The following is a 15,066-nucleotide window of genomic DNA, read 5'->3' as shown; positions in this document are numbered from 1 at the left end:
AACCAGGGGACACAAGATGAAGCTAGAATATGGTAGATTTAAAACAAATAGGAGAACGTTTTTCTTTACTCAGCATGTAGTCAGACTCTGGAACTTGCTGCTGGAAAATGTAGTGACAGCAGCTGGGGGGGGGGGGGGTTTGGATAGATTTCTGAGGGAAAAGTCCATTGAACATTATTAAGAATTAAGTTTTTTTTTTTGGGGGGGGGGGGGGATTGCCGGATTCTTGAAGCCTGGATTGGCCACTGTCGGAGACAGGATGCTGGGCTTGATGGACCCTTGGTCTTTTCCCGGTATGGCAGTGCTTATGTACTTATGAGCCTCATCTACTACAGCCTCCAGATCTGGAACTTTATTTACATACTATGGACATTAACATACACAGCTTTCCAGATGCTGCCCTTTCTTTTCCTTTTCTATACAAACATTAAGGGGTCCTAATTTATTTATTTATTAGGATTTATTTACCACCTTTTTGAAGGAATTCACTCAAGGCGGTGTACAGTAAGAATAGATCAAACATGAGCAATTAGCAGTTACAGCAGTAAAAATATTCAAATAACAATACAAAGTATTGCATAGTATACTACTTACAATATCAACACAATACGTAATAAAACATTTTAATTGATTGTGAAGGGTATAAGCAAAGATGGAGCATATATAGATAGGTAAGAGAATAAGAAGATTTAGAAAGTAAGGTGTCTTAGTTAAAGAAAGTTGCACATGAGGTCAGAGAGATGGTTAAATTTGATCTCAGCTAGGGTAGGAGTGAACAAACAAGTCCTGCTGCATTGTTAGAGCGTGCTAAATCCATTAGCGCACCTTAGTAAAAGGACCTCCAAGTTTTACGTATCTGAAAGTTTTTGCTTCCCTCTGCATTTTGTTCACCTATCCCTGATGATCCTAGTTTAATGCCATCCTCCATAGGAAAAAGTATGCATTTTAAGGTGCATAAGGTTTCACTTTGCTAATAGGTATTGAGCTATTTTTTCATGCTTTTAGCATTTTATTACCACATTAGCATAGATTCTCCATTAAAACCTTTTCCAAATTAGTTTAGCCATGCTAGCTACACTGTTAATGCATGTTAATGCTCTGTTGCATGGCCCCAAAAATACCTTTCCTATTTTGAACCCTGATCTTAGTTTTAAGCCCAGAAGCAGCGTGTTTTTTCTAGCAAAAAAGGTGCCAGTACTCAAATGCCAGGCCACCCTTCAGGGGTGGGGTGATTACTGAGGGACTCATCCCACAATAGCCAGGCCTCCTGCAATCAGTCACAGAATCTATGGCAAGGCAGAATTGGTGTGTAGAGCCTGAGCTCTTTCATTAAAACTTGGGGTCCTTGGGTCAATTTTAGCAGACAATGGAAAAGGTGCCGGTACTCAGTACCCCCAAGTACCCCCTCAAAAAAAGCCCTGCCCAGAAGAAAAGTGAAAGCCCATTCCGCATCCTTTGAACCATGTGCATTAGTGCAGATAGTTCCTTGCTCTGCATGCTTTACACTCGCCTGTCAAGCAAAAAAAGGAAAAAAATGTCAGGTGAATGTGAGCAGTAAACAAAAAAGTGAGGTAGATTCAAGGAGGATATTAAGAAGTCTTTAGTGTAAACAGCAGAAAGACGACCTGACAAGGCCGTGTTTCGGCACAAAGGCCTTCCTCAGGGGTCAGGTAAATCTCTTATGTTATGGCGAAAACGCTTAACTAAAGAGTAAAGTCAAAGTCCAGGCTGTTGAATATATGTAATATCCACAGTAGTACGAAAACACTGAGCTGCAACCAACGTCTGACAGTGTTTTTTTTCTACGATTCGGAGTTCTTTTCCACTGTGGTTTGTTTCAGAGGATTAATAGAAAATGGTGATAAGGGCCACTTAAAGGGGAAGACAATCTATGTAGACACTCCTGGCTATTGAGATTTCCTTTTTTAATATATTACTTATAGATAATCTCTGGAGTTACTATTATGATTTAGGGCAAATTGTGTGGTATTATATTGTTTTAGCGCTTTACTATTTTTTGATTTTTGAGTATTCAAGATTTTAAAATTTAAATGTATGTGTATGGTTATACACACATAAACACATATATATTATTCTTTAAGTCATGAATAGCTACAGCAAACATAAATGAAAAAAAGGGGGGGGGGTCAGGGTAATTAGCAACCTACCATACCATCAATCACTAATTTTTATTTATTTATTTATTTTGTGGAACCAAACATTTCTCTTTAGTTTACAATTTTCAACAATTAATAATTCTGGTATTCATTATTACAGACAAGCAACAAAGCCCGTTTCGTCAAAAATGAAATGGGTCCTAGGAAGGCTCTCATCCAAGCAATTTCTCCTCTCTCCCCTGCCCTCCCCTCCATGTCCAGTGATTCTCCCCTCCCCTCCCATTCCATCCATGTCCAGCGATTCTCCTCTTCCCTCCCCTCCCATCCCATCCATGGCCAGTGACTCTTGTCTAAGCGATTTCTCCTCTGTCCCCTGCCCTGCCCTCCTCTCCAAGTCGAGTGAGTCTCCCCTTCCATCCCATCCCATCAATGTCCAGCGATTCCCCTCCCATCCAATCCATGTCCAGTGAGGCACCCCAGCCCCCACCTACCTCCGTTTTAAGCACCCAAGGTGGAGTTGAACCCCAGCCCTCATCTGCCCACCGTCATCTCCCCCAGCAGCCCTCTTGTCCTTCCTGCCACCCTGCCTTTAAGCCGTTCATGTTACCTCAGGTTGCAGCGGCAGCAGGCTCGGCTCATGTCGCCTCAAGCCTTCCCTTGCCTTCCCTCTCAGTGTCCCGCCCTCCTCTGACATTATTTCGTCTTTCCGCAAGAGTGGGCCACTGAGAGGGAAGAGAACACTGGAGGCGAGCTGACGTCAGCTCATTTGCATGCTGTTACAAACCCAGCCAGCAGACATCCAGGGAGGCACATTGATCAATTATTATATAGATATTCCTTCAGCTGGGAGCTGTTCTGAGATACAGAATTGCCTGCTATTTCCAGAGCTAACACTTGCCTAAAGATGAGTGCTTAAACATTACCAGAGCACTGGCCTTCTGCATGTCTGTAGGATATGTTCTGTAAGTACACCTGCCACTCAAAATGTCACCTACAAGAACTTTCATTACGCAATGGAATATTATAATTTGTTGGAGTTTGGAATATGCTTCTCTTTATTTAAGAATCCAGGAAAAGGGGGGGGGGGGGCAGGGACCTCAAAACTATAATGTCCCACTTTTTTTATGCATGACATCATTGTGTTAAAATAAACCTTTTGAAATTATAGGAATAAGTAAACAACTATTTTTAAAGTGCTATAAGAGGTGTCTGTTTTTAAAATATCCTTTCAGAAGGGGTTTAAAAAAAATATCTACTTATTCCTACCATTTCCAGCCTTTTCTGGCAGAGTAGGCTGATTATGGCGTTTGGACATTACATTTCTTTTTATGGGATACATGTGACATTCTGAAATTTGAAATTGGTTTATTACCACTTTTCTGTTTTTAATTATGTTTGTGGAATTTTTTTTGCTTCTTGGGTAGTACCATCCCTTACCTCCACTGCCAAGACATTGTGTTCATACAAAGCTCCTCAAGGTACTCGAGTTACAGGACACAGAGTTTTAACAGTTTCTTAAAACCAAGCAATAACTCTTGCAGCTCGGCAAACCAGAAGCCGGGAAGTAATCTCCTGGGCAGGGGCGACAGAGCAACTCAGATGCTTAACTCCCTTCAGGAGTGCTAATGCCCGCCCTTTTCTTGCATCCAGGTTCTCGGGAGGGGGGGGGGGGGGGGTCTCCGTTTGTCTCGCAGTTGCAAGGGGTTAATAGTCAGCAGAGGAGAGAATCCTTTGGTTTGCAGTTGCAGATAAGGCATGTAAGATCTACAGTCCAAAGCCTTGAGAATGAAAGCCTCGTGCAAGCAGCTGCCCTGAGGGAGGATGCAAAATGTACTTCTGCAGGCGATGCCCTCAAGGTACCGCTGGCACAGGGGCATATAAAACACTGCACAAAATAGCAGGGATCCTTCTCTTAACCATATACTAACTAATGCCTTATTCATTAGTGATGCTAGTGTTGAAGTGAAGCAAGATGTGGGCGGACCTTACACAGCTCCTCTCTCCCTTTCTCTCTCTCTCCCTCTGTAGTGCAGGCAGCAGGATTCTCTCTTCATTCAGGAGCGTGCCTGACACCATCAGAACCTCTGCAGTCAGAAGCAATGATGGTAAGTAAGCTTTGAATGGGGGAGCCAAACAACCCTCCCCCCCCCTCTCCCTTAGTGTTCTGGGACAGACCTCGAGCTGCATGATTATTTTCCAGTTTTACTCTTTTCCCATCCTCCTGCAGTATGTTGCTGCTGTTAGAAGCCAGGGCAGGCAGAAGCAGCTTCGGGAGGCAGGTGCTTTTCCATGCATTTCTTTTGGTGCAAGTGTGCATGTTTTTGGAGCTGGATATGGAACGTTCTTGCTTTCTGCTAGAGAACCAAGTGTTGGTAGTTTTTCTAAGTGGGAGAAAGGGGAGAGGGCTGGCAACTGGTGTGTCAGAGCAATTGCACCAGTGTCTGGAGGCGTCCATGCCTGGGATGAGTGCATAGCACTGTGCACAATTTGCCAGGGGAGTTTTTGGCCAGGCTTTCTGCCTGGCATGCAACCAAAGCTGAGCTGTCAGGAGCCCAGCTGCAAGGGTCTGATGATGCTGCTTCACCCAGCCACCCACACTTTGCCTTTTACACCCAACTAGCACAATGAAATCAGGAAATCAATTCTGATTTCCATTTAGGTGGTCTTTTCCCTGTTTTCTGTAGTTCCCTGTGCCTCTGTTCTGCAGACTGTCAGAAGCACTTTACCAATTGTGGGCTGTGCTTCTTTCAATCTGATCTTTTCTTCTTTCCCCTGGGTCTCTGACACTGGAATTTTACAGTGTAAATCTCATGCAGAGTGCATGGCTTGTTATCAGGGTCCTTAATCATTTCAGCTTTCATCTGCCATTTTTTTTTAACCACCACAGGACCCCTGGACATGATGTACAAGGCTTGATTAAAACTCAAGGTATTTACATAATGACGGGGATCAGTCCTTGAAAATCTGCCTCCCTTATCCTTCCCTCTCTTCTTTCCAGCATGGTTTTGCTGCCTGGCTTCTTCTTGCTGGAATTATCCACTGGAATTTCCCCCTGCCTTCAAACTTTGAAGTTCTACAACCTACAGGATTAAGGGGTTTTTGTTAACCATTGCTGCTTCTACTATCGTTGGGTTCACACGTCTCAGGGGATCAGTGAATAGATATTCCCCCCATACGATGGTCTTATGGATACTGATCAGATGGATTGGATCTCGTGTCTGAGAACCTGGGAAACCAGCTGAAAGGGGAGAAAAAGGAAAGATCTCCGGGAGGGGACGGGGATTGGAGATTCCATCTGTATCCACAGCAACTGAGGATAAAACTTGTTGCTCCTTCAGGAACAAGGGTCTGATCTGCGTCCCTTCGCCAAACGAATAGGCAAAAGGGTATAGAAACTAGAAAAGGCACCATGGGGCGGTATCACTTTCTGCTTCTGCTTATCTATTTGGATCCTCTGAACCTGCTGAATAACTGTGCAGTGGGAACAAGGACAAAGAGTAACAAAAACTTAGGACCTTCCAAAAGACCAGGAGGCCACCCTAAGGGGAAGGATGTGAACAATACCGCTGTGCCTGCAGTGGCTGTGACCAGAAAGGTCCGACCCCCCAGCATTGTCACCTATGACAAGTGCATGGGATACTTTGATGTCAGTGGACAATGGGACAAAGAGTTTGACTGTAACAACACCTCACACAGGTACTGCTGTGGGACCTGTTCTTATCGGTTCTGCTGTGACACCAAAAGCAAAAGGCTGGATCAGAATGCGTGCAAGATGCCCGTGAGGAATGAAACCCCCACCCCCAACATGGTGGACACAGAGGACACATATGATCCAGAAAAGGATAAGACCAACACCACTGTCTACATCACCTGTGGGGTCATCGCTTTTATCATTATTGCTGGGGTCTTTGCCAAAGTGGCCTACGACAAAGCAAGACGCCCACCCCGAGAAATGAACATCCACAGGTATGGTGGGAATGGGGAGGTTACAGATACTGTCCAGCCTCAAGCACTGATGCCCTTTCTGGGCTCTGCATTCAGTTCATGAGAAGTTGCAGCTAGTATGATGTTCAAGAGTCATCTTGCTCATGGTTAGAGCTTAGTAACATGAATCAAGTATGACTTCCATGAATCATGTATGACTTTTTTAAAAATGTCAGTAAGAGGTTATCAATTGCTATTAGATATGTAGTGAAGTTCTTTTATTCCACATCACCCTTGTTTCTTAGTTCCTTGCACTTTTCTATGATGTTGATGTTGCTTTGAACCCAGAGCAGGCCCAACAATTAGGCGGGACTAGGCAGCCACCTAGGGCAGCAGCTTCTGGAAGATGCCAAAGAGCACTATAATCAGTGCACAGCAATAGGCCAGGGATAAGCAACTCCAGTCCTCAAGTGTCACAGGTAGGTCAGGTTTTCAGAATATCCACAATGAGTACATGTAAACTGCTTTGGTTGTACCCACAGAAAGGCGGTATATTAAATCCATGATCTTTAATATGCATGAGAAAAATTTGCATGCATACTTCCATTGTATGTAGATCTAGCTCATGCATATTCATTATGGATATGCGAAAAATCTGTCCTACCTGTGCCACTCAGGGACTGGAGTTGCCTGTCCCTGCCCTAGGCTCTGACAGGAGATGCTTTCACTAGCAGGGTGGGTGGGTGGGTGGTCAAATAGTTCATTTACCCAGATTATTCTGGGAGGGTGGTGTTGGGGTGATCACGATTGTTGAGTAGTTAAAAGAGCTAAACATTAATTGGAGAAAAGGTTTAAGGCTGAAGGTTTGCCTAGGGTGCCTAAGACCCTTGCACTGACCCTGTTTGAACCTTTTTGTTTACTTGGTGTGCATGTATTGCTCCTGCTTCTCTCTACCTGCCACTCTCTTTCAACAGTTTCTGCTTCCCTTTTCCACTGAATGTTCAGAGTCTGTCTGTGTCCCAGCAGAGCTCAGGGAGACTAAGAAGGAAGAACTCAAAAGGTAGAAGCTGTCAGTAACCCCCCCCCCCCCCCCCCACCTCCCCAAGATTTTCTTAGCAGTAAGAGAAGAAAGTTCAGGAAATGCAGAGAAGATCTGCAATAAACAAAGACTCTGAGGCAGTTGCATCACAGTTTTGCTGTGGTACCCAAAGTACTCCAGTTTTATCCATGAAACCATCCGTACATCTTAATGGGACAAAAGCCAGGGCAATTTGGGCACCAGGGTAGGACTGGAGTTTAACTTTTGACATATCTACCCCAACGAAATAAGGGTGAAAGAAATACTCCTACTGATGACTGCTTAGGCACTTACCAAAATACATGAAGTAAAACCTAAATGCACAGTTTGCTGAATGGATCAAGGATTTGTTCTGCTCCCTTCTGCAAGCAGAAACTTTAACTGAAACGTCCTAGTGTTTTAGAAGCAGTGCACTTTGGTAGAGAATTATAGTTCTGAAAAGAGCACTCTCTTTAAACAAAACTACCTATGGCAAGGATTCGTCTCTGAAAATTCCTGTTGTCGCAGTCCTGACACAGAGCGAATTCCTTTTCTTTACTTCCAGTGCCAGTACATCCCATCCTATATAGAGGATTCCTTTTATAGGAACAGTGCACTTAATAAGAATATTTGCTTCCCCCAAGATTCGTTCTTCTTTTCATGGATTCTCTGTAGACGGTGATACCTTGTCTCAGCCCAGTGTAAAAATTATCCAAAGCTGTTATTGTCTGTGAGTTTTCAGCAAACCTATAGATTCCTCAAAGATATTGGTGTAGTCCTGAAAGATGCTGTCCAGCATCTGTAGTCCAGATAATTCTCAGGCTGGTCCAGTAAAATGGATTACAGCCTGCAAAAGATCCTGTCTCCTGGACAGATATGATTACTTGTGTCTTGAACCCTCTATGGATGTGATTCTATTGGCATGAGCATCTTTCCACTAGCTGCCTGTTCTTCCTTGTGTAATTCCGTCTATAAGAATATTCTACTTAGAAAATCTGCTTTTTTACAGCCCCAGCATGTTCCTTCTTGTGTAAATAATTCTGGTTATCAGAACGTTCTGTTTTCACAACATTCTATCTGCTCCCAAGAGAATTCCTATGTGAGAATTTATTGTAGCAGGAACAGCAGGGAGTGAATTTTAAAAAATGAGAAAAAAAAACCCTGTTTTCAGCCACCATTCCAAAATTCCACTTATTTATACAAGAGTAATCTCTCTAGCATTGATTTCTGGCATCACTCCTGAAGACAAGGCATTACATTGATATATTTTTCATTAAATACACCTAGACCAGTTTTCTTTAGTGGAATTTAAAGGATTCCATCTCTTATTTTGATTTATTTTTGGAATGCCAGCTTCCTCTTGATCCTTTCAAATTCCAGCTTAGTTGGAATCAGCTGTTGCTGGGGTATGTCTCCATGATGAACTTTTTAGTGATTTATTTTACCCATTTCATAATTCTCAGAGTAATGTACATAATTAAACATAAGTAAAATAATAATAGCAAAACTTATCATAAATGCAAATGCATACCACATATAGCACCAAAACCATCACACACTATGACAAGTATTGAGAACTTCTTCACATTCAAAGAATGACTCTGCTTTCATCCACTTAGCTCATTGAATCCCTTTCCGAAGGTACTGTAAATACTTCTTGGTAAATCCAGAGCCAGTAGCATTAAAAGGATAACAAACCAGATGATAAATTTAAACCCCAAACTTTCTTTGTGGAGCAACAAATAAACTTCATCTGTGCTGCTGGAAGCCTTTCAGATGCTTTCTAAATTTAAGAAAGGTTTTCTCCATTCCCTGTTTCTTCAGTGAGTAGTTCCAATTTCTAGACCCAGACCAACAGGGCATTAGATCTGGTTCTAGCCAACCTACACTCCTTTTATTGATGGGTTATACAAGAGGAAGTATGTCCTGGAATTTATTTCCTCAATGTCCCTGATATGTGGGACTTGTGTCCTAAACTACTTAAGGTAAGAGACAAAAATTTTAAATTCCAGCCTTAAATTGTAACTTGCTTTGGGGTTCCCCTCCCACACTCTTCTCTCTCTCCTTTCTCCTATCCAGCCACTGCAGTGGAAACTCTTATTGAGGTGCAACAGAACAGGGTGTTTTTTTTTCTAGAACCTAGTGCATGTGCATTCTGAGTCTGCCCACAAGGTGTTAGTATTATATAATAGCTAAGATTCCCTCCCTGCAGAAGAACTTTGAATGCTGACTCTATAGCTTCCCCATACCCAGCTGGCCCAAGCAACAGAAGCCAGGCTCAGGAGTCAAACCAAGGCTGAATGGCTATCACAACACTGTCAGTGAACCTCCAGACTAGCCCAGATTGCCAACTTTGAAGCCTTTTCACTAAACAACGCTAAAAGCTGGCCTGAGCTACTTTTAGCGCGTGGGTTTCCCATGTGTTAAGTCCACTTTTAGCATGGCAGTAAAATGGCTGCAATTTCTATTTCCCCCTAATGGCTGTGTACTAATTTCCCAATTAGCTTGTGGCAATTAGAGCATGAGCCCTTACTGCCACTAAGGGCTCCCGCGCTAATCGGGCAGCACATGGCGATTTACCCATGTTACACAATTAGTGCAGGGCAAACCTATTCTCTGCCTGCAAATACGCCCATGCGCTAAAATATTTTATATTTTTTAGCATGGAATTGGCATGCACTGATCCCAGAACTACCGCGGGATGCCTTTTTAGCATGTGGTAAACGCTCATTAGTACTTATCGCTACTTTGTCAAAGGGCCCCTATTTCTTTAAAGTACACACGTTTTCCTAAACTGTAACTTAATTTGTAACAATGATCCTAGAAAATCCAATCTGTTTTGGCAATAATCTGACTTAGTAACATACATGGTAATATGCTGAATATCTTCACATACCCCCAAATTCTATACATGGCGCCTTAAGTTCTGTGTGCTAATTTGGCTATGTGGCCAAATTGTGCACACAACTTAATTGATTAACAAACTAATCGGTGCCAATAATTGGTACTTAACCAATTAGCTGCGCTAATTGGGTGTGATTAGAATTTACATGAATAACTTTCTAGGCATACTCTATAACACGGTACATGTAAATTGTAATATATGCAGTCGAAAAGGGGGCATGGCCATGGGCGTGGAATGGGCGGGTTGTAGGTATTTAAAAAAACTATGTGCACTATTATAGAATACACCCGATCTGCACCTAACTTAGGCCCAGGTATTTAGGCCTGGTTGTAGGTGGCCTAAATGGGTGCGCTTAAATTTTAGGCACAAGAATGGCATGTGAGCGTATTCTAGAAACTATGTCTAACTTTAGGTGTAGTTTATTTATTTAATTTTTTATATTTTTGTTGCATTTGTACCCCGTGCTTTCCCACTCATGGTAGGCTCAATGCGGCTTACATGGTTATAGAATCGCACTAACTGTGTGGTTTTACGGCGCTGATTTTTAAGGTGCCATATAAAGAATTTCCCTTATAGTGGCAATCTACTTCTCCCAGTCTCCCCTTTCAGCCCCATTGCCTTTAGGTTCTAGTCCACTACTCCATCTCTACCTCAAGTCATTACACATTTCCACCCTTACTGCCACTTCTGTGTTCCCATCTTGCATTCTGTTGGGATACTTGGTTGATATCTTTTAGGGTTAGTAGACCAGTTTACATCCACCACCCTCTCAATAAAAAATTCCTACCAATAGAATTCTCATTTAGACAGTTTGGGAAAACAGAGCAAATATATCTACACACTGTTATACTCTATCTTACATTCTGCATATCTAATATGTATTAATTATTTCTTTATTTCTAGTTTTCTTGATATCTAATGTACCTTAATTGTAACAATACTTTGTTCTTATCATACCGCTTATGACAATTGTCATTGCGGCATAATGTAAGCCACATTGAGCCTGCAAAGAGGTGGGAAAATGTGGGATACAAATGCAGCAAAAATAAATAAATAAATAAATAAAATGATCATGTTTTTTAATTGAAAAAAAGGGATTTTAAATAAAATTCCTAACTATTTTGGGAGAATCTAAAAAGCTTACAAGGCATCAACACTTAAATTATCTAAAAGTTGCTAAAAATTGTGTGCACAAATTTGAGTGCATATGCAATTTGTACATGCAATTTATTGAATAACTAGTCAATTGGCACCAGTAATTGAATATTAACAATCAATTAATTATCAGTGCTAAATAGCATTAATTAAAATTTACGTGTGTAAATTTACACTTGGATCCAAAAAGGGGGCGTGTCCACGGAAGGGTTATGGGTGGATTGTTTAAGCACAGGGATTTACACCAAGGTTTTGTTGATGTAAATGGTCAGGCCTAAAAGTAGTCCTGGTTTCCAGTGCTAAGCGCTATTTATTTATTTGCTGCATTTGTATCCCACATTTTCCCACCTATTTGCAGGCTCAATATGGCTTACATTATATAGCAATGGCATCACCATTAACAGAGTAAGAGGTTCAGCATATTGTTACAATTAATGTACAAGAATAACAGGTAGGTAGGGTAAATAAAATGATAATACATAATATACAAGTGAGAGTAGGAAAAATGTAATGTTCAATGCTATTCTATAAACCGCAGTGAAATTTGAGCGCCATTTATAGAATAGTGCTAAGCACTATTTTATGGGTGCTGATTTTTTAGATGCCATTTATTAAATTTAGTCCAAAATGAAATTAATTGCACCAAAATGTAACCAACTTTGGATTATTATTGAGCCCATAATAATGTATATTTTCACTTTTGTGTTCCTTTTTTGTTTTTTTTTAATCAATTGGAAATAATTGGTTCCAAAGTTGCCTTGTTAACAGATACTGTAAACTAGATCTAGTCAGCATAGAAATATAGAAACATAGAAAATGATGGCAGATAAAGACCATATGAGCCATTCAGTTTGCCCACCTATACAATCAACTATCTCGTCCTCTCCCTTAGAGATCCTCTGTACTTGTCCCAAGCCTTTTTTGAATTGAGATTCAATCCTTGTCTCCACCATGTCCATTGGTCCATTGTCTCCACCAAGTCCACCACCCTTACCGTGAAGAAATATTTCCTTAGATTACTCCCAAGCCTGTTCCCTTTCATCTTTATCCAAAGACTCCTTGATCTAGAGCTTTCTTTCAACAGAAAGAGACTCACCTCTTGTATATTTATACCGTGGAGGAAATTTAAATATTCCTATCACATCTCCCATTTTCTGTCTTTCTTCCGAAGTATACATATTGAGGATCTTTAAGTCTGTCCCAATATGCATTATGACGAAGACCACTGATTATTTTACAGAGTAATAAAGGGGGTGGCAGCTACCTCTTTGAGTATGGTTAATGAAAAGATGTCCTTAATAGGGAGGAAATCACACATGCAGACATTGTAAGGCTGGGGCTATTCATATACTCAGTCTGGATTGCACATGTTTCATTGTGTTAGATTTCATTAAACCTTTGCTTCTCTGGACATGTGCTCAGTACATGATAAATTAGTGTATGTCAAAGTGGCTGTTTCCTGTGTTAATCTATAAATAATACTATTTGTGATAAAGAAAATGCAATTAAATACTATTTATTTTAAACAAAACACACACGCACACACATCTATCGATCTATCTATATATATGAGAGTACCTACATCTCCAAAGATTGCTAATGAGATAGGATTTATTGTCACTAAAACTCTATCAGGCAGATCCCTGACTGGAAGAACCTGACAACCTCAGCGATATTGTTATGACTATTTACTATTATTGGTGATAAATAATTCTAGAGTAATAAACTGATTCACAGGGAGACAAAATAATTTATTAAAAGTCGCACAGAGTGAGGCAGAGCTGGGATTAGAACTGAGATGCAGAGAGAGAGAATGATTTACCCAGGTTAAATGGAACTGGGATTAAAACAAGTACGTGCCAGATATGCAATGCATTTGTCAAAAGTCATGAAACCAAACGTAAAGCTTCAGTACATCTGGTCCAGTCATTGCCTGAACACGAGATGATGTTTGCTCTTTAATCTTAATCATATAAATGAAAATCCCTGAAATAAACATTATCAATGAGGATTTATATACAGAAGGATTAATACAAGAATTTTAGAATCAATGACGTTTTCTTGCCATTTTAGGGAATTCACTTTTCCATTTTGTGGAAACGCGCAGTGCCCATTGTGATACAGGTTGTTACCAGCTTTTCACTAAATACTCCAGAGTTGTAGGACGTCAGACAGATGTTCACACATGCACCCACTCATTTACTCTCGCTCTCAGTGCCTGCAAACCCAGAGACTGCAAAAATCTGAAAAGAAACACTGGACATAATGAAGAACAGGATCAGCCATCACAGGCCTTTCTGCTACTAAAATGTTCTTTTTTTTTCCCCATTGAAATGGACAGTTTTGATTTTTCTGCACCTTGTATGCAGGTAGAACTGTGCATACTTTTCTATTTTTATTTATTTATTATTACATTTGTATCCCACATTTTCCCACCTCTTTGCAGGCTCAATGTGGCTTACAATATGTCATGAATAGTGGAAATATGTAAAAATTATACATTTGGTATTACAGAAGGATCTTGGGTAACATGATAATGATAAAACATGATAGTAGAATAACAAGTAAACTTTGTAGGACAGTTCTGGGTACGTGTGTGGAAGTTCACATGTGTCGGTCGTTGTGGTATGTCTTGTCAAAGAGATGGGTCTTCAGAAGTTTGCGGATGTTAGTTAATTCATGAGGTATAGGAAGCATTCCTGTGGCACGTTTAGGCTGGGAGGCAGGAAGTATGCTTACAAATTTTAATAGTTGCATCTACATGCTTATTTTTGCTTTCAAAATTTCCTGTACAGAAAGCAGGTGGAACTTTGAGTGGATATTTTTTCCTGTGACAATAATGAAAGCAAAAGTCTCTGTTTTGTGTTGCTTTGATTATTATTGCAAACCCTGCAGCTATAAGCTACCTGTGGGTATTACCTGATCATGGCTAGTCTAACTATTGCCTTTTTCTTAACCACAAATATAATGAGACGCCTGGATCACTTCTTACTAGTAACATTCACAAAAGCAGCAGTAGCGGTCTTAGTGTCATTGGTTGAATCTGTCTGTCAGGGGACCATGGAGTTTGTACTGTAGCAACTCCAGTTGTGAGGGGGCCCTGCAGACCCTCAAATTAATGTACTTTAAAAAAGTCACAAGGAGGCAATCCCAGAGGGAGACATAGAGATGACTATCCTGCAAGAAAGAGAAGGCCAGCATGTGATCCTTTTAAACCCATGGGACCACAGGGAATCATAAAAGATCGAAGCTTGAGAAGTACAAGGGGGAAAATGGAATCTGAGTCAGACTGTGGAAGGGCTGAGACATCTTAAGTTAGGACTGGAGGCAAAAAAAATTGGCAGGGGGCAGAGAAAGAGATTGGTTTAGGCTGGTGAATTTCTAGTAGGTTGGTAATACACTCTAATTATTAGAGGTGTGTTACTCTGTAATAGGCATGTAACTCTTTTTATTTATATTTTGCTCACACCTTTTCAGTAGTAGCTCAATGTGAGTTACATTCAGGTACACTAGGTAATTCCCTGTCCCTAGAGGGCTCACAATCTACGCTTGCACCTGAGACAATGGAGGGTTAAGTGACTTGCCCAAGATCACAAGGAGCAGCAGTGGGATTTGAAATGGCTACCTTTGGATGTCAAGACCAGTGCTGTAACCACTAGGCTGCTCCTCCACTCATTTAGTCCTAGACAAAAGCTGCCTTTGTATTAATGTTTGCTAAAATTGAACTCCTTGCTAATACAGTATCCCAGAGCTGAAAGAAAAAGAATTGAAGCTCACCTTTAAATCTCTGTCCTCTATAGGGATACAGTAAAATGCATTTTCCCAATCTCATTCTACATATTTATTTTCTACAGTGAAACAAATTACAGAAGTACAGACTATGACAGCAGATAATAACTGGAATATCC

General features: G+C 41.0%; 1 protein-coding gene across 1 annotated transcript in view; it reads left to right on the top strand.

The window, feature by feature from the left end:
- Positions 1-5,526: 5,526 nt before the first annotated feature.
- Positions 5,527-15,066, top strand: part of SHISA6 (shisa family member 6) — a 57,658-nt gene continuing 48,118 nt past the window's right edge. Inside the window, exon 1 of the mRNA XM_030206846.1 lies at positions 5,527-6,083. Coding sequence (XP_030062706.1) covers positions 5,527-6,083 — 557 coding nt within the window. The remainder of the gene's footprint in view (positions 6,084-15,066) is intronic.

This window comes from Microcaecilia unicolor, chromosome 6 (assembly GCF_901765095.1).
Source record: "Microcaecilia unicolor chromosome 6, aMicUni1.1, whole genome shotgun sequence".
Taxonomy (NCBI): Eukaryota; Metazoa; Chordata; class Amphibia; order Gymnophiona; family Siphonopidae; genus Microcaecilia; species Microcaecilia unicolor.
This window is presented reverse-complemented; position numbering and strand designations above follow the sequence as displayed.